This window comes from Asparagus officinalis, chromosome 1, assembly GCF_001876935.1.
Source record: "Asparagus officinalis chromosome 1, Aspof.V1, whole genome shotgun sequence".
NCBI lineage: Eukaryota > Viridiplantae > Streptophyta > Magnoliopsida > Asparagales > Asparagaceae > Asparagus > Asparagus officinalis.
In genome coordinates, this window is record NC_033794.1 from 5,579,770 (window position 1) to 5,598,427 (window position 18,658).

At 36.3% G+C, this 18,658-nt stretch overlaps 2 protein-coding genes across 5 annotated transcripts; both read left to right on the plus strand.

Annotated features, from left to right (window-relative positions):
- On the plus strand, positions 1,139-7,248 carry LOC109846999 (tryptophan--tRNA ligase, chloroplastic/mitochondrial). 3 transcript variants are annotated; one of them, XM_020416245.1, is made up of 16 exons: positions 1,159-1,245; positions 1,332-1,381; positions 1,850-1,972; positions 2,730-2,817; positions 3,159-3,200; positions 3,328-3,417; positions 3,523-3,645; positions 3,761-3,832; positions 4,120-4,232; positions 4,336-4,357; positions 4,447-4,512; positions 4,847-4,903; positions 4,995-5,042; positions 6,052-6,132; positions 6,396-6,485; positions 6,901-7,248. In XM_020416245.1, the coding sequence occupies exons 3-16, from the start codon at positions 1,938-1,940 to the stop codon at positions 7,036-7,038; spliced, it is 1,065 nt and encodes a 354-aa protein (XP_020271834.1). In that variant the 5' UTR covers positions 1,159-1,245; positions 1,332-1,381; positions 1,850-1,937; the 3' UTR covers positions 7,039-7,248. The 3 variants fall into 3 exon arrangements, with proteins under 3 accessions (XP_020271830.1, XP_020271840.1, XP_020271834.1); XM_020416241.1 differs by lacking the exon at positions 1,332-1,381 and having other exon boundaries at positions 1,139-1,245; XM_020416251.1 differs by lacking the exons at positions 1,332-1,381; positions 6,396-6,485; positions 6,901-7,248 and having other exon boundaries at positions 1,139-1,245; positions 4,995-5,041; positions 5,981-6,124.
- LOC109847016 (RNA-binding protein 28-like) lies at positions 8,171-18,158 on the plus strand. Of its 2 annotated transcripts, none has more exons than XM_020416261.1 (20): positions 8,171-8,372; positions 8,500-8,560; positions 9,145-9,181; positions 10,266-10,396; positions 10,515-10,631; positions 10,730-10,817; positions 11,685-11,818; positions 12,080-12,219; positions 13,357-13,407; positions 13,513-13,595; positions 13,670-13,724; positions 13,809-13,920; positions 15,021-15,543; positions 15,663-15,876; positions 15,962-16,032; positions 16,228-16,396; positions 16,545-16,674; positions 16,958-17,403; positions 17,571-17,700; positions 17,771-18,158. In XM_020416261.1, the coding sequence occupies exons 1-20, from the start codon at positions 8,250-8,252 to the stop codon at positions 17,959-17,961; spliced, it is 3,006 nt and encodes a 1,001-aa protein (XP_020271850.1). In that variant the 5' UTR covers positions 8,171-8,249; the 3' UTR covers positions 17,962-18,158. The 2 variants fall into 2 exon arrangements, with proteins under 2 accessions (XP_020271850.1, XP_020271856.1); XM_020416267.1 differs by having other exon boundaries at positions 17,574-17,700.

The window sequence follows — 18,658 nt, forward strand, 5'->3', positions numbered from 1 at the left end:
TGACTGTAGCGCCTCTCGTGTGGTTGGGGGTGTGACTGTAGCGCCTCCCCATTTTGAGTGGTTAAAAATTGAAGAGACAATTATGCTTAGCTTTATCCTTTTTATAGGAATAATAGTAGCAGGGATACCAAATTCTTCTTAAACTCTCGGTACTTTTGGTGCAAACAAAGTTTAGGTTATCAAAGTTAAACTGGTGTGAACTTTGCAGTATTTAAGTGCAAACAGTGCAAGCCGATACAAGAGAAGCCAATAAAATTTATAAGAATTGAAATTGCTATTTCTCTCAATTCTTATAAATTTTTCTAAAGACATTAATCCCTGAACCACTGAAATTTGCTGTTGGCCAACTCTTGTAAGTTGGTTTCAAATTGATTCCTCCCACAACAACAAGAACAAGCGAACAACCTATCAACTGCGTATAAAACAAGCGGGTTTGGGTTACGTGAAGAGTCCGTTAAGATCCACCCAGTTTCGGGTCAAAAACAAAGTCCACAACCCATCGACCGCATACAAACCACGCGGATCCAGGTCTCGCGTGTAGGGGTGTGCAACAGTCGGTTCGGTTCGGTTTTTACCAAAATTTGAACAACCGAACCGAACCGTCTATAATTCAAAACCGAACCGAACTATTGCAAGTCGGTTCGGTACGGTTCGGTTCGGTTTGTTCGGTTCTAACTTTATCAAACTTATCAAACAACAAACTATGTTAAAGAAAAAAAATATCAACAAAGTAGGAGCATTAAACACTGATATAATAATATTGTTTTTCACCCATAATAATCCAGAAAATGAGTTTAGAGTTTGAGTCTTTGACTCTTTGGGGACGGGTCGGGTAGGGTTTGAGATCAGAATGGGTAGTATTACACTATATTCGGTCGGTTCGGGTTGAAAAGTTTTTAACCGACCCGAACCGCCCTACTCATAAAATCAATTTTTTCTGGTCGATCGGATCGCTTCGGTCGGTTTTTTCAGTTTGGACCGAACCATGCTCAGCCCTAATCGCGTGGAGAGTCCGCAAAGACCCACCGGGTTTCGGATCAACAACAACAACAACAACCCATCAGCCGCGTGTAAAGATCCGTCGGGTTTCGGGTTAACAACCACAAGCCCTATAATGCGTATAAATCCACGACCAACAACCTCGCCCGTCGCCTCATCCAACGCCAGAGAGAGAGAGCTCTCTCCAATGGCTCGCGCCCTTCTCACTCTCTCCAGTGGCTCCTCTCGCCTCTTCACCCCGATGATGTCAGATTCGATTCCTTTTCTTCTTTCTCGTTTTCGCTGTTCTTTACGCAATTGCAACTTTACCCCCTCGCTCTTGTTAATGGCAGCGGTCCAGGTTGGAAGCCAGGCGATTGCAGAGTTTAGCTAACCCTAGAAAGTGAGTTCTTTGGGGGGGGGGGATGGTTTGTTTTTAGGGTTTTGTACGGTTGATGAAAGTCAGGTGATTGAAATGTCGCCATGTTGTTGGTTTTTACCTGGAATTATCTGGTGATGATTTCAATGAAAGATACGGTTTCTAATTGTTTAGCCCTAGAAGTGAGTTCCACTGGATTTACCATTTGTTCTTTGGCGATGTGGCTTTCTTTAGGGTTTTGTTCGATCGATGGGAGTGAATTGTTCGAAATGTTGCTTAACATAAGTCCGTTTTGGATTTTACTTGGAATTATCTGATGTTTTTAACGAAAGATGCAATTTTTTTCTTCTTTTTCATCGTACGAGTCTATGGAGAAAATTGTGAGGATCCGAATCTCGAGCAAAGAGCCTAGATTTGAATCCTTCCTCCTCTTTCTATTGATAGCGATCATTTGCAAACTTATACTCTCACCTTCTTTTTTGTTAATTGCAGCGGCCAAGGTCAGAAACAAGCTTGGAGATTGCGGAGTATCGGCGAGCGCGGTGGGTTCCAATGTCTCTGTAGTGTTTCGGCACTGGCTATGGAGGCATCAGAGAGTGTAGCTAGCCAAAGAAAGTGAGTTACTTGATTTACTTTTTTTTAGAGTTTTGTTCAATTGATGGAATGATGTGATCACAAATTTGCAATGTAGCTTTTGGGTTTTGCTTGGAATTAGCTTTGTCTCCTGCTTGGGATTTTAAGGAAGATATAATTTCAGTGCTTGTAAGAGTCTGCTGAGCCAATTGTCTAAAAATATACTTAAAATTTACTTCAAGTAGAATTTTGAATGTTATGATTATCACTTCAAAGTATGATAAGGCATGCACACATTACTATATTAAACATGTTTAAAGATATTATATTCAATAAATATTATTAAGATAAATATACAATTTACCCTACCAAACAAGAGGTAGAATTTGTAACTATTCTACTGTAGCTATAGTGGTAGTCGGTACCTAAGCACGAATTTTGAATTTTATAAAATAATAAATTGATTGAAGATATTTTTCAAGTTTCATGTCACATTTGTCATATATTAATAAAAGTTCCTACACAAATAAATTTTCCTCCCTCCCTCCCTCCAATTACGGACATGTGTGCTATTGTTCTAATGACATTATACAGAGTTTAAAGTTTATTGCAAAGTTTAAAGCTTATTTCAAAAGAAAATGCTCTCAGTTTAATATCATATTATACTTGCTTAGAGTGGTATTTTATACGTTGTTTACATGTTGACATAGTTTTAAGATACTTGGTCTGTTCCCGGTTTCTATTTTTAGTTTCTTATTCCTAATATAAGATGACTCCTCACTCAAAATTTAATTTACAGGAAAAGAGTTGTTTCTGGAGTACAACCTACTGGATCCGTACACCTTGGAAACTATCTTGGCGCCATCAAGAATTGGATCTCACTTCAGGTTCGTTTGCTTCCTATGTTTATGTCATATTTGATTAATGATTAACTAGAGGCAAAATAAACATATATGACATGACAGCTTCATCAATTTGAAAATCAGAGGTGTCATGCTCAGTAGATTGTTATGTAAAATTATTCAATACTCTGTCGAGCTTGTATGCGTGTGTGTGTGTGCATGTGTGCTTGCGTGTGTGCGTGCATGTGATTTGTATCGGTACCTTTACTAGCTTTCTATCTATTTCGTGTCTGCATGCCTGTGTGTTAATTTTGTTATTTAATTTATTATAGTACAATGTTTCCTTCTGACTAACTTGATGACCTTGAATTGCTATTTCTTTGCAGGATACTTATGAAACACTCTTCTTCATTGTAGATTTACATGCGGTAGGGCACTTTTAAGGTTTCAACCTCTTTTCCTTGCTTATTATTAACAATTTTGGATTGTATGATATTTCTTGTTTAATCTTGTCAATCATATTTGACATCTCCCATTTTTCCCCTTTGTATATAGATTACTCTACAATATGATGCTGTGGAACTGTCTAAAGCAACCAGGAGCACTGCAGCAATTTATATGGCTTGTGGTGTCGACATAGCCAAGGTACGAGCCCACAAGTTTCTCTTTTCGTGCCACATTTTGCCTTTTAGTTGCTAATGTCAATCATTTGCTGTAAGGTATGAGACTAATTTCTGTCATCATTTGCAGGCTTCTGTGTTTGTGCAGTCTCATGTTCGTGCCCATGTAGAGTTGATGTGGCTACTTAGTTCTGTCACACCACTTGGTTGGCTGAACAAAATGATCCAGTTTAAAGAAAAATCACGCAAGACGGTGTGTCACTGGCGTATGATATCCTCATCACCATTATTATTTTTTCTTCTTAACTTCCTTGTTCATCTGTTGAATAAGGAATTTAATATTGTCTGTTATGTTAATTTTGTTATAGGGTGACGAAAATGTTGGAGTTGCACTTCTGACCTATCCTGTTCTAATGGCTTCTGATATTCTTTTATATCAGGTAATTGAGCTTTTATGTTCATATTGAATTGAGCTCCATACTCAAATATTGTTGAACTCTTCAAAGTTCTTCTCTTGGTTTAGTATGGATAAGATATTATGTTTTCTCAGTAAAAATCTACATGGAACCTGCAAAGTTCTTCTCTTGGTTTAGTATGGATAAGATATTATGTTTTCTCAGTAAAAATCTACATGGAACCTCCTTATGATTAATCTTTTGTATGCATATTTCTCAGTAAAAATCTACATGGAACCTCCTTATGATTAATCTTTTGTATGCATATGCAGTCCGATCTAGTGCCAGTGGGTGAGGATCAGAGACAACATCTGGAACTGACTCGTGAACTGGCTGAGCGAGTAAACTACTTGTTTGGGGGAAGGAAATGGAAGAAAATGGGCGGGTTGGATGCCTTTCCTATTACATTCTGAAAATTAAAATATGATAAGTTAACAATTAGTCTCCGTCTTGTCCCATGATTCTAATAGTCATCATTCTATTTTCAGGAGAGGTGGTACACTTTTCAAGGTGCACGTGTTCCCCCTCAACTTGGATAAAGTTGCAAGTTTTGAATCAAAACTTTTATTGACCTCATCATGCTCAATTTTAACATGTAGGTTCCTGAGGCTCTTGTTCCACCTGCAGGGGCTCGAGTGATGTCTCTTACAGATGGCCTTTCAAAGGTATTAGGGATTTGCCTTTCTTTTACCCTTTACATGTGAGAAAAGAGAGAACATGGTTCTTACTATTTCCTTTGCAAACACGTGCTCTTGTTATATCTTTTGAGTAACATGTGCTCCTGCTATAACCACGTTGACTAGATGACATCTTATGAACTGTAGTCTGGTGCTTCTGTCTATCTTCTTGAAATTATATGATATTAGTTTACATTGTAGATATTTCTTCTTCTGCTACTTGTATCTAGATAGGGGATTTTCCTTTTTCTTAATGCATTTAAGTTTCAATGGTATTCATTGCACCTTTCGCCTACTGACATACATCGGTGGTTCTTGGTAGATGTCAAAATCTGCTCCTTCAGATCAATCCCGCATCAATCTCCTTGACCCAAAAGACGTGAGCTACGAGGACTTTTTCTTCTATGTGTTGATAATTAGTGAACTGTTATTTCTTATAGTTTTATTCTACGGAACTGTTATTCTTTCAGGTGATTGCAAACAAGATTAAGCGCTGCAAGACCGATTCCTTTCCTGGGTTTGTATAATAGAATTCTGGTTCTTGCGTGTATTGCATCACATGTAGTTGCAGAATGGAAAACTTGCATAAGCTGATTTTGGTTGTATCAAATGTTCTCTGTCACGGACCTTAGTTTATGCGGGTTTATAGGGATTGAAGGCTGATTTTGTTAACTAAAGGCCTCTACTTTCCTGCCGTTATTGTATGTTAGGACGCAGTTAGTTGTCGGAGTACTTTAACAGTGATTCTGCTTATTTATGAAGTAGAATTATTTATTCAATGAAGAAGTATCAGTCGCTTTTGCTTTTTCAAGGATTTGATGTGTCATTCATTTTAATACAAACACGTCTGGACATCAAAAGAGGGTGCAATTCTGCACGTATGATAATATTAAATGAAACCTGCTAATGATGTGTCAGGAAGGAGTTTCTAATTGTACCATTTACTTTCTTTAACCACTCATTTCTTTCAATGTTCTAAGCATATCTTTCCTTGCTGATGATCATGGCATTACTGTTATCACTTAACTAAAAGTTCTTATGCTTGAAATAAGCTATGGAGCATTACGTTGTTAATTAATTGGTCATCATGTTACTTCCAAGTTTTACTTGCTCTTTTTTCAAAGTGACCAAAAAGTGTCTCCTGGGATCACAGGCATCTTGGCTACCATGTCGTATATAAACAACATTGGGTGCATGACATAGTGCTGTAACCATCTTGATATGCCACAAAAACTTATATTAGCATATACATTAAGGAGCATTACTCCTGTTGATAGTATACTTCTTCTTAAAGCTTCCTGCCATTTCTCTAGTTTCCATTCTTAACTTTTTTTGGTCCTGTGAATTGTTTTCACATAAGTTATTTGTTTGCATTCTTGACATTTCTTGAGTTCCATGTCATTGTTTTGACATCTAAAATCTTAATTTTATGTTTTTCAAACTTTTCAATCTACAGGTTGGAATTTGACAATCCAGAAAGGCCTGAATGCAACAACCTTCTTGCTATATACCAACTTGTTACTGGAGTTGGAATTTGACAATCCAGAAAGGCCTGAATGCAACAACCTTCTTGCTATATACCAACTTGTTACTGGAAAAACTAAAGAGGTACGCTTGTTTTCCTGAATGCAACAACCTTCTTGCTATATACCAACTTGTTACTGGAAAAACTAAAGAGGTACGCTTGTTTTCTGGAGATCAGTTTTATATAGGATTCCTTTGTTTTTCTTTTCTATTTGATTCAATATTTCCTCTTGTACTAATAATTCTTAATTACATGCTTTCTGAAAATTTTGCCATTTCCAAGAGAGGGAGAATAAAACCTGCAGATCTCTGTAGATTGATGCTTCTAAACATTTCTTTTGTTGCAGGAAGTTTCACTAGAATGCCAAGACATGAACTGGGGAACATTCAAACTAAACCTCACAGATGCTGTAATCGATCATCTGTACCCAATACAGGTGGTTATATATATATGTCTTATTTTGCTTCAATCACATTTTAATCGTTCCATGTTTAATCCACAAATCATTCATAACTCAATAGTTTTATAGGAGACATTTGGCATGTAAAATTTTAAACCATTAATAATTGCATTTTGCAAAGGACAGTAGTTGTCTATTTACTGTAGTTGTCACCCCTTTTACTACTGTAGCTGTAAAAGAGGTTTAAAAAAAGTTTATTTTGCAAGAACGACTTATAAGTAAATTGATTACAAGTTATTTTGCAAAAGTGGATTAATTTTGCAATTATATTTCCCAAAAAACACAGTTTAGCAATTGTATCTGTCTTTAAAGTTGCACTTGAGTTGATGATGTAGTTTCCATTAACCAAATAAGAAGAGCTTGACCTCCTTTTCTCATTTTTCTTTTCTAGACTCGCTATGGAGAGATTACTTCCGATCCAGCTTATGTCGATAAAATTTTATCGGATGGAGCCGCCACAAAAGCTGCTGAGATAGCAGATGCTACTCTCGGTAATGTCTACCAGGCCATGGGCTTCTTGAGGAGATAGCATAAAGAGTGATTATCGCCCTTATTTATTAAAATATATAGTTCATTCGAGAACAAGGTTTTTATGTATTATTCTAGAAGTATATGCAACTTAGTTGCACGTACGTTCAACTTTGTATCATTTAGACGTAAATGAAATTTTGAATTGTTCAGGCAGCACCTGAAAGTACTTTTGACTAGTGTTATTTGATTTGAACATGGATTTGGTCCATCAATCATAGGGTTTGCATTCTATTAAAGATGCGTATCCTTTTTCTGAGAATGTGCAGATTTATCTTCTGCTTCAGATCCAGTTGCTAACATTCGATCATTATGATTTTATGATCAAACTTTGCTACACAACAGTCTTGTAGATCACATATTGTGCCTTGTGAAAGACACATGCGTTGAAATCCTCGTGAGAGACACGTGCGTTGAAATGTAATCTATCTCTAGACTATAAACTTTCTCAAATCAGGACCTAAAAGCAATTTATTGATGGTACTTACTACCTAAGGCTCTTTGTCGTGTGAAAAAGCTTCTCTTTCTTGAGAGTATGAAGATGCATCTACTTCATCCCAGGGCAGAAATTGAAAGTTTGCTTTCTAAAAATTTATTATTGGAAGTAAAAAAACAGAAAATTCATATAGAAACATTTTTAATTCATTTATGTGTTGATGTCACATTTTCGGTGACTTCATTTATTTGATTTACAAAAATAAACTGAAAATGAGATATAGTGTCACAAGAAAATTTTCACTAGTTAAGGAGAACAATTATTACATGATGATCTAATCATCCATTATGTATGTTGTTAATATTTATGAATTAAATATTTTGTATAGCATGTTTATTACGTATTTAATTTAATAATCATCTTGGGTAATTATATAATTTTATCCTAATTTCAAACAATAATCTCATTTCATGCATAAAAGTAATTGGATTAGCTCTCTTGCTAGGTGAAGAGAAATGAGCGGGATAAAACATTAAAACCCTACGGATATCGGGTTCGGATCTAGATTCAGGGATCAATTGAGTAATACACCCGAACCCGAACCCGTTCATATATTTCTATAACAACTGAAATAGTAGACATCCAGGCGAACTCCCTTAAGCCCTAAAATCTCCGCCTCTGCCTCCGCGAGCAAGTTCACGCCGCCGCCGGTTCGCCGTCGATTTCTAATCCCTCCCCCCTCTTCGTCGCCGGAGATTACTGTATCAGTAGAGCTGATGGGAAAGCGTAAGAGGAACGAGAATGGTGGTGGGCCCGCTCGGGGCCCCGACGGAGGGCAGCAGCATTGTCCCGCCACCGTGTTTGTCTCCAACCTCCCCTATTCTTTCAAGTCCAAAGAGGTGCGTTTCTTTCTTCTCTTTCCTTTTTTGTTTGATTTCTTGTTGGAACTTGTAGCTCATCGAGTTTTGCACCCTTTTATTATTATTATTATTATTATTATTTTAATCTTATTGGGGTTTGATTCAGCTTGAAGAAGCGTTCGTCGAGGTGGGCCCTGTGAAGCGCTGCTTTATGGTAACCCATCAAGGTGGGCAGTTAACATAGTGCAAATTGCTGCATTTTAAATATAATTGATTAAGATTTACTGCTGCAGAATGTTGGCGTATGGGACTTTCTGATGCGATTGAAAAGATAATAGTTTGGGGATTCATATATTCGTTGTTATATTCATTGGCTTAATAGCTAAGCAGCATAACGGAATGAGAGAAGACGAGAAAGCCAAGAGTTGTATAATTTCTTGAAATAATTATAGAAGTCAATGTAAGACCTGTGCGCATCAGATTTGTGTGTAGCACTGGATTTTTCATGGAACCATGTTTGAAACATTGGCATCCATTTCAGGTTGAGAACATGCGGTTCTTATGTATTTCACATCGTTTTTCGTACTTGTATATTCTTTATGTTTACTTGCGTGTATTCAGAAAGACAGTTTTGTAGGATGAATTGTTCCGGAGATCTGTGTTGAAGGGTAATTTGGAAATTTCTTGGTTTTCCTCCTTTGAGAGACATCATGATTTTCTGCATTATAATAGCTTTTGTTATGTGCATTCGGTAATATTCTTATGATATATGAAATAATCTCGTGTTTCTTACACACTTTCTTGCCTACAGGTTCAGAAGTAACTCGTGGCTTTGGGTTTGTCCAATTGTAAGTTTATAGACTTACTCTGTTTCTCTTTTGATATTGTTAAGCTAAAAGGGTCTACCGTTGGTTACAATTTGCAATAATATTTAGATTTATCATTTTTTTCCTTCAAAAATTTAGGGTTAAAGGTATAAATAATTTGACATTCAAATGCTTTACTCGGCTCAGGTACACATTTACATGATAGAGCTCTTCTTAAACTGGACTTTTGATGCTTCTTGAAAGTTGAAACATGACAACATCCTCTATTTTCTTTCGTTCATTCTAGCATGTCTTTGTTTCTAACTCATATATTACATACATGGCTTGCTCATTGTCGGACCAGCAATCTTCTCTGCTCTTGGGATATGCAGAGCTTGCCACCCTAGAATTGAGTGGAGTTCTTGGCTCTATCCAAACGAGGCCTTGTTGGGTTGAACTTGAGTTAGAGGCATGCTATGTTTGTAGGAATCTCAATTTCTATTTAGTTAGGACAGTTAGCAAGTGATTTTGTTTGCTAGAAAATAAAATCAAGCTGTTTATTGGCCCTGCTTTTTGGAAGGATTTTGGACTTTTAAGTATACTTGAAGGATGTTATCTTTACCGCTAAGTTATGGAAGTTACCCAGTAGCCCTCGAATGGACTAAGGCTGAGATTTTCTTGAAGTCTGTAATGGGATACAACAGACCCCTTATTCTCTATATCTTTTGCATAAGGTCTCTCGTCATTTAGAAAGTACATCCTCTTCGGCACAAATCATCATATGCACTACTTGTGAACTATATCTCATATTTCTTTTTATTGTCTTCAAGTAGTTTGGGATAACCGGTTGATGTTTTTTTAATGCAAAATGACCATCTTCATCTTTCTCAAGCTGACATCTTAATTCATTCTGGAGTCTGTGTCTGTTAATCTGTTTATTGCATAAACTCCTCTTTTTTAATGTAATAATCAATTTGGTACTTTAGTCCTCTACGTGTCTCCTGTAGTTGGGAGCTCATATTTAGAGCCAAGATTTGAACTTCCACATGAGCAATCTCAATCTTTAAGGTTTTTTGCGTGTTATGCTCCATGTCTTTGATGTAAAGGTTGACTTCGTTCTTTGCAGTGCTTCTGTGGAAGATGCTAAACGTGCCATTGAAGTTAAAAATGGATCAGCCATAGGTGGTAGAAAAATGAGAGTCAAGCTTGCAATGCATCGCCTTCCTAGGGATCAACGTCAGCAAAAGAAAAATGAAGGCAAAACATAGTATTTCAGGATTGCATCTGTTATCATCGCATTCTTTGCTTTGTAATTCTTGTCTACCTTCAGTATTAGTGAGCCTTCTGAAATTTGGTGGTGGTTCTTGTTCTGCAGTGTGTCCGGAGGAGACGAAAGCAGATAAAGATTCAGTTGTTCTATCTACTGGTCCAAAGAAACACAATGAAAATACGCAGACACCAGATCCACAAGAAAAGAACCAAGAGGCCCCAGGTTTAGCTTGTTTTCCATTTCACTGTCAGTCTGTCCTGCTATATTTTTATTTAGATTCTTTGATTGCTTAAAATTTATTAAGTTGATGATTGTTTCAGAAACTTTAGCAGCAACTGGTGGCGCTCATCAAATGCCACAACCTGATGGTGTCCCTCCTGATAAAGCAAAAGGCTCAGAAAAGCAAAGGTAACATGTTATCTTTGTGGACATTTTCTTTGAGATGCAATTCCATTGATTCAATAGCAGTTGAATTAACTTGGTCTGATTTGGTCCCTGAATTTCACTGTGAACACTTTTTCATGATTCCTTTTGTTTATTGTTAACTTCTCATACTAGATTCCTTGTCCAAATGTAAGACAAGGTTACACCATAAAGCACTATTCTTACTATTAGAAGTTAAATATTTCTCAAGAATGCTGTGTTTCAAAATTTCAATCCTTGCTGTTGCAAGAATAATAAGGATATATTACCTTAGTATTGCATTTAACTCTGTATACATATGGTTCACAATGTTAAACATCTATTTGTATTTAAACTGAACCTTAAGTTTTATTATGACTAAACCTTACTTGAACTTTTTCTATAGATAGGTATACATGAGGTTAAGCAACACATTGATTTGTCAACTTAAAAAGAGAAATATAGAACTTCTAAATCTTACTTAAACTACTTATAAATATGGGTTGGATTAGTATGAGAAGAAACACTATTAACTGAAAAGAATGTTTGGTGTGATGAAACTTTTATATCAGTTTTGAGTATATAAACTACTAGTTTGCGGTCCGTGCAAAGCACGGTATTTTTGCTACAGTAATCCCTTCTTTCCCTTATTCATCCCCTATTATGACTTTGGAAGGAAAGATCCTTATGGACTTAAACTGCCCAAAAGTCTGGATTATATTCATCCCCGTGTAGTTGTTTAGAATAGTGTTTGCTCATCATTAGACCTGTCTAAACTATGCCCATCTTAATTCTTCATTGTACTGTAAAAAACACATGTAGAAATCACCTTCATAATATGACTGATTTAATATATTTTTTTTCGTTTTGAAGGGTTGCTAGAACAGTAGTATTTGGTGGTCTTCTTAGTTCCGAGATGGCAGTTGAAGTATTCCATCGAGCTGGCGAGGTTGGCACAATATGCTCTGTAAGTTATCCCCTTCCAAAGGAAGAAATTGAACTTCATGGTTAGTAATATCTGCTTCTTTCTGCCCATAATATTTTTAATTGCAAGATTGGAAATGTATCATAAGATCATGACGGACCTTATAGTGTATCTGATTATGCTATTGCATCAATGAAATTATCAGATCTTTTTTTTATCTCTCTTATTATATGGGTAAAATCATAGTTCATATATCAATTTACCTAATTTCCTTGCATATTAAATAAAAATGATGAACTTTACTGAGGGCTTTATAATTATAACATATGTGAGACTGCTTTAGGTCTTGCTCGAGATGGATGCAAACCAGAAGCTGCAGCAGTACTCTTTGCAAGTGTCAAGTCAGCATGTCGTTGCGTAGGATTGTTGCATCAGCAAGAGATAAAGAATGGGCGTGTTTGGGCACGCCAACTCGGTGGGGAGGTATATCTTTCAGTGAACCATACTTGTGTCATGCAATGATATTTTGACTCTTCATTTTCTAATATGTTAGTTCATAAATATATAATTCAGTGCAGAGCTTGTAAGATCAACATACTGTATTTAAATTAATATTAGCTGCACGTTGACATGCTTTCTTTAGATGGCTGCATCTTTTGTCATATTTTGGGTTGCTCTATAAACATGTTCCTATACTATGTCAAACTTAACCTTAAGTTCTCCGACACACTTGTGTACTCATAGTAATCTTACTTCATAGTCAGTTACTGTCATTGTCCTGAAGTTCTTGGATGCACTTGTGTACTCATAGTAATCTTACTTCATATTCAGTTAATGCCATAGAACTCTGAAAAATAGAAATTTTGGCCTTGGCCTTCAATGTAAAAATTTATCAAAGTTCTGTAAGATCATTGCTGTTGCTCCTGTTTCGCTGTTATTGCTGATTACTTCTTCTACTGCTATCAGTGTTGCTCCTATTCGGTTGGGAGGAGGGATCTTCTTTTTGTTATTGTTGATATATGTTGGTTTCTTAATGTTTAAATTTTAATTTTTAATCTTTTATATTTAGGAGGAGGGGGATTCTTTACTCTGTCACTAATAGTTATGCTTGACTTATCCTTTAATTTTTTTGGCTACCCTTGGGTAAGTTTGTGACTGAAGGCGTCACAAATTAAATTCCGTGAAGCATGTTCAGCTGAGCTGTTTCATATGTATGATTGTTTTTCAGGATGCATGTTTAAGTGTGATATAAAACTCGAATGCTTTGCTGACTTGGAAGAACATTATGTGGTTCTATTTGGTAAAGAACGAACTTAATTTGTTACTCTTATCTGCATAGTGATCTTTTAAGTTCTCTGTTTTTTCTGTGAATTATAAGTCACTGTTGTATTAGCACATTATATTTTTGGAATTTTTATGGTTGATTTCTATGCCTTTGAGATTATTTTGTAGGTAGCATATATTTGGTTGACATGTAATTGTGGAATAATCTTGATATCTGTTAGGTGCTCATCCTTATGTCATCATCGTCTTCATTTTTGTCATCATCATCCTTATTATTTTGGTCGCTCTTTTACTTTCTTTTTGTTTGATATATTTTCTTCTTATGGCTTGACTCAGGGATCTAAGATAAGCAAGTGGAAAGTAATAGTCAGGAATCTTCCGTTTAAGGTATTGCATTGTTCTGTTTGTTTCTACCTTTTGCTATCTCCCAATTCCCAACTGCACCTTTTATGAAGACAGTAATGATCAGGCCGAAGTAAAATTAATATGCAGGTTAAAGTTAATGAGATACGAGATATTTTCTCCTCCGCAGGATTTGTCTGGGATGTATTTATTCCACATGTTTCAGAACAAGGGTACTAGAAAACTCATCTCTCTTTCCTTTGATCTGATTTTTGATGCCACTGTATTGATCCCTTATGTCTTGCAGGTTGTCCAAGGGTTTTGCTTTTGTCTCTTTTACGTCCAAGAGGGATGCTGAAAATGTATGGTTTCTGATCATTCAATAGTCTTGACAAAGTTTTGAGTAAAAATAAAAATTATCTTAGTAGCGAGACTTTCCTTTTCAGGCCATAAAAAATATCAATGGCCGAGTAGTTGCGAAAAGATCTATTGCCGTGGATTGGGCTGTCCAGAAGAAAATTTATGTTGCTGCTACAAAATCTACCTCTTTGCAAGATGGTAAGTTGTACTCCTTTCATCTTCAGTATTTTCCTTTAGCTTTTCATCTCAAAATAATAGTATATGGTTGGCTGCTTTATCCCTGTTTATATGTGCTATGTTTCTTGGTTGTAATGGATAACTTTCTAACTACTGGATTTGGACTTCTAGTTATGATGTTTGTTTGAGACCACTGACATTGATGTTCATGTGAAACTTAGAACTTTAGCCTTCCATTGAATTTGAAATATCTATTAGTGATTGCATGCTGATTTAAAATTTGTGAGGTTTATCATGCCAGTTAAATTAAACTTTACATCCTTTTTTGTTTTGTTTTTAAATTTTCTTATTTATCTGGTTAAACCAAGCACCAACCTGTGTGTCTTTATTTGTTCTTGGAGCTAATGCCTTCAACTAAACTACTTCTGATCTACTGGTGGATGCAGGGTCAATTTTCACTAGAGTATAATGAAACAATACTTGGCTTATAAGCCATTATACCATGCATACGCAAGAAAGATCAAAATATTCTAATTTGTAAACCTAATACATACATGTGCACACGCACACGCCTGTACATCCATATGAAACCGAGCACCACTCCTTAGTGTTCCCTGTTCAGTTCTTGTTGTGCATGTCTATTCGCTAACTTTTAGCTTTCATTATCCGACCTTTAAGCTTTCTGAGTTATGAACAAGTGCTACATATCTAAAAGTCATTTCTTTATCCATCTAGGTTTACCGTGAATCGATTTTGGGATCCTCATTTACTTCCAATATTAAATTTGTTTGCTAGGACTTATGTTTTAACCTATGTTTTTATCCATAAAGCCGTTTTCACTTTGTGAAAGCAGCTAAGTTTAAGCAGATTCATCTTTATGCTGATGGAAATTAAATTTTTTATAGTTCATTCTTACTCAATGTTTGTTAGCCTATGTGATATACGCACCAAGTTGTTCTCAGCATTTCTAGGATAGCATGCATGTAACCCTATTATTGTCTCATCTATTTCTGCATTACAAAATTTGAAAATAAACACAGAAAATATTAGGTACAAATTTGTCTTTTATGTACATGTTTTACATAAACTGTTTTTGTTCTGGTAAATATTATTTGTTGTAGGACAATCAGTTGACAGTGACAAAGAGGATGATGTTAGTGAAGATGATGTGAGTATTGAGGATGTTGAGGATCGTGGTCTAGGAGAAAGTCAGCATCCTTCTGAAGAAACTTATACAACTCAGAAAGGGTCAGCTGCTGATGAGAGTAGCATGCTTCCCGCAGAAGTAAATTTTGAAAAGGAGGCAGAAGTTGCAAGAAAGGTTCTAGATAATCTGATTAAAGCCTCAACTGGATTTCAGCCATCATTGGGGGGAAACTCGAAGAAAACTGAAGGCACTGAAGAATTACTGAATGCAAATGATAAAGTAAGCAAAGAACCTACTGTTCCTGGAACGAAGTCCACTGTAGACACCAAAAGATCTGAAAAAACACCTGAAGAACTCAACAAGAGCAAAAGTGATTTGGAGAGGACAATCTTCATAAGCAACCTTCCGTATGATATTGGTAACGAAGAGGTGAAGCAAAGGTTCTCAGTATTTGGGCAAGTGGAATTTTTCCTTCCTGTCCTTCATCCCCTCACCAAGTAAGTGGCATTTCTATGTTTTTTTAGGGCTTGAGCTTTAATATCAAGACCATGAGATGTATCAAGATTACTATCTTGTTAATTTAATTGGAAAAACATGCTGGGTTTTGACTGGACAGACGACCCAAAGGAACTGCTTTCTTAAGGTTTGGTAAGACATCCGCAGCTGATGTGGCAGTTACTGCAGCAAATGCTGCTTCTGGTTTGGGAATTGTAATGAAGGGGAGATCACTCAATGTTTTGAAGGCTTTGGACAAGGATTCGGCTCATAAAAAGGGCCTTGAGAAGACAAGAAATGAGGTTCAAGATCGTCGCAATTTATATTTGGCAAAGGTAATTTGTCCCTTCTTTTCCTGAAAATGCATATAATCATATCATTTTCTGGGAAGAAGGATAACATCATTTTATACAAAAGCAGGAAGGTGAAATTCTGGCCGACTCTCCAGCAGCTGAAGGCGTATCAGAATTTGATATGAAGAAGCGTGAAGTGTATGTTATTCGTCTTTATTTTAGAATTTGTCCATGCTAATTTTCTTGCTGAGTTCATTTTTTTTCAAGTTATACGACGATGACATGACCCGACTGTCTTTTGCGTTCTTCAAAAAAACACACCATATGTACATTGGATCATTGGTTCTTCTCTGCCTTGATAAATCAATTTATTTTGAGACCCTTTTCTTATAGGTTGGCCCAGAAGAAGGCAGAAATGCTTCGTTCTCCAAAATTTCATGTATCAAGAACTAGAATTATTATTTACAATCTTCCCAAGACAATGTCAGAAGAGGATGTGAAGAAGCTCTGTATAGATGCTGTTCTTATTCGTGCTTCGAAGCAGCAGCCTGTTATTCAAATGGTTTGCCTACATTGGGTGAAAGTATGTTCATTGCCTTGCATGTTGATGGTTTTCCTGATAGTTACACTCTTGCATCCAGGTAAAACTCTTAAAGGACGTCAAAAAAGGACAGGCTGTTGTCAAGAAACACCCACGTGCTTGCATCCAGGTAAAACTCTTAAAGGACGTCAAAAAAGGACAGGCTGTTGTCAAGAAACACCCACGTGCTGTAGCTTTTGTTGATTTCAAAGAACACGAGCATGCGCTTGTAGCCCTTAGGGTTCTTAACAATAATCCAGGTAAAAAGGCTTTTGAAAGAGTTAATTGACTCTATTCTAATAACCATTGCAATCATTAGCAACCTTAAACTGCCATTTAAGAATCAAATTCTCTTGGGAGTTATGATTAATCAAGATGTTGTTATTTTGCATTCTAAACATAATTGTTAGGATTGATTGAGTTGCCCTTGGGTTTCTTCTGCCCATTACTCTTCCTGACTTTTCCTTAACGTTCATTCGAAGTTCGTTGGTTAAGTTTACACCTCCTTGTAGTCACTAATATAATAGTGTCCTTTTGACACAGAAACTTTTGGCCCAGAGTATCGGCCTATTGTGGAATTTGCTGTTGAGAACATCCATAAAATTAAGCACAGGAAAGCCAAGTTAAATGAGAGTCATGGCAACTTAGAAGATGGAATGAAGGGGCACAAGAAAGCTAAGTTGGATTCTTCAAATGAAAATCGTGGCAGCTTAGAAGAAGGCATGAAGGGACACCGTTCTTCATCTCAAACAGAAGATGCTAACACAAACCGAAGTCATAAGAAAAAGTTGAGAAACATGAAATCTAAGAAAGGCCATAGGGAATCTTTTAAAGAATCTGAACTTAGCAGCGAAGGAACGAAAGATAATGTTGAGGTGATCAAGGAGGGTAAAAATGCCAGAAAACAGAACATTTCTTCAAGAAGAAATAAAGATTCTTCGGCCAAGTTAAAGAATGGGTCAGTTGCAGCTGAACAAACCACTGAAAAGGTGAGTATCAATATGCGGTGAAAAAAATCTGCCCTCTATTGAATGTTATTTACTTTTGCCAAGTATAAGATTTTCTTCCCCCACTTGGTATATATGCCTCTTTTTAATATCCCACTTCTATTTATGCGGAGCATATATGAATGCTATTTTCTTCTGCCAAGTTGCAGCAGGGAGATCAACTGAAAAAAGAAGCAAAATTTACTTCAAAAAAGAGAAGAAAACCACAACAAACCAAAGAACTGGAGCCAAAAGAAGAACCAATAGGCACCTCAAATAAGAGGAAATTCCAAAATGCTGGTAAAGAGCAGCAGAAGGAAACAAAAAATGCAAAGAGGAGGAGAGCATAAGAGGAAATTCCAAAATGCTGGTAAAGAGCAGCAGAAGGAAACAAAAAATGCAAAGAGGAGGAGAGCGGGGGCTTCAGATAGAGAAGCGGAGGATAAGCTTGATATGCTCATACAAAAGTACCGCAATACTTTCTCACAGCGAAGTTCCGATAAATCTAAAGATGCTGCGAGTTCTGGAAGTAGAGAAGTTAGAAGATGGTTTGAATCATAGTTAGAAGATTTCTCGGGAATGAAATTTTGCTTGTATACTTAATACTGCTGTTATAATGGTTCGTGTTTCTGTTATGATTTATTATTGTCTTAATTGTATCCGGGATGTTAAGTTAGTATAACGATGATGTGAGTTTACAATTCACGTTTGCCTTCTGCAATCATAGTCCAATAATGAAAAACTGCAATGCTTCGTCTTGATAGTGTACATCTAGTGAGTTAATAGTCTTTGGATATTGTTAACTCTTCGGATATTTGATGATTGATGACTTGGTTTCATATGATTTTCAGAGATAACTCGGGTGAGCACAGTCGATTTGCAATTTTGGCGGTTCAGTTCGGTCCTAAAATATTTGGATCCGAAATAACCGAATCGACTATTTCCGACATAATCGTCTAAAATTTATGCTTGTTCAGAGCGAATGTATAATTTATATTAATAATTTTTATATATTTTAATTGATAAATGTTTAATTTTAGTCTAAAATTTATGCTTGTTAAAAATTTGAAGGAGTAATAGTCTTATTTTTTAGCTAGAATTCTCTACTTTTACATGTCTATGATCAAACCGAACGAACCGCACCAAACTGATTTGACATGATTTGATTCAGTTTTAAATCGAACTAGATTATGTTCGGTTTAACAAAAAATAGTCTACCGTTTGCTCGCAGCTTACCCTTAGAAATCTCTAGCAAGTG

Coding starts and splice junctions, on each gene's coding strand:
- LOC109846999 (XM_020416241.1), top strand. CDS start 1,187: ATGGCTCGCGCCCTTCTCACTCTCTCCAGTGGCTCCTCTCGCCTCTTC. Junction 2,818..3,158: donor AGAATTGGATCTCACTTCAG/GTTCGTTTGCTT, acceptor ATTTCTTTGCAG/GATACTTATGAAACACTCTT. Junction 5,043..6,051: donor AGACCGATTCCTTTCCTGGG/TTTGTATAATAG, acceptor TTGTTACTGGAG/TTGGAATTTGACAATCCAGA.
- LOC109847016 (XM_020416261.1), top strand. CDS start 8,250: ATGGGAAAGCGTAAGAGGAACGAGAATGGTGGTGGGCCCGCTCGGGGC. Junction 10,397..10,514: donor TCAGCAAAAGAAAAATGAAG/GCAAAACATAGT, acceptor CTTGTTCTGCAG/TGTGTCCGGAGGAGACGAAA. Junction 13,921..15,020: donor ATCTACCTCTTTGCAAGATG/GTAAGTTGTACT, acceptor TATTTGTTGTAG/GACAATCAGTTGACAGTGAC.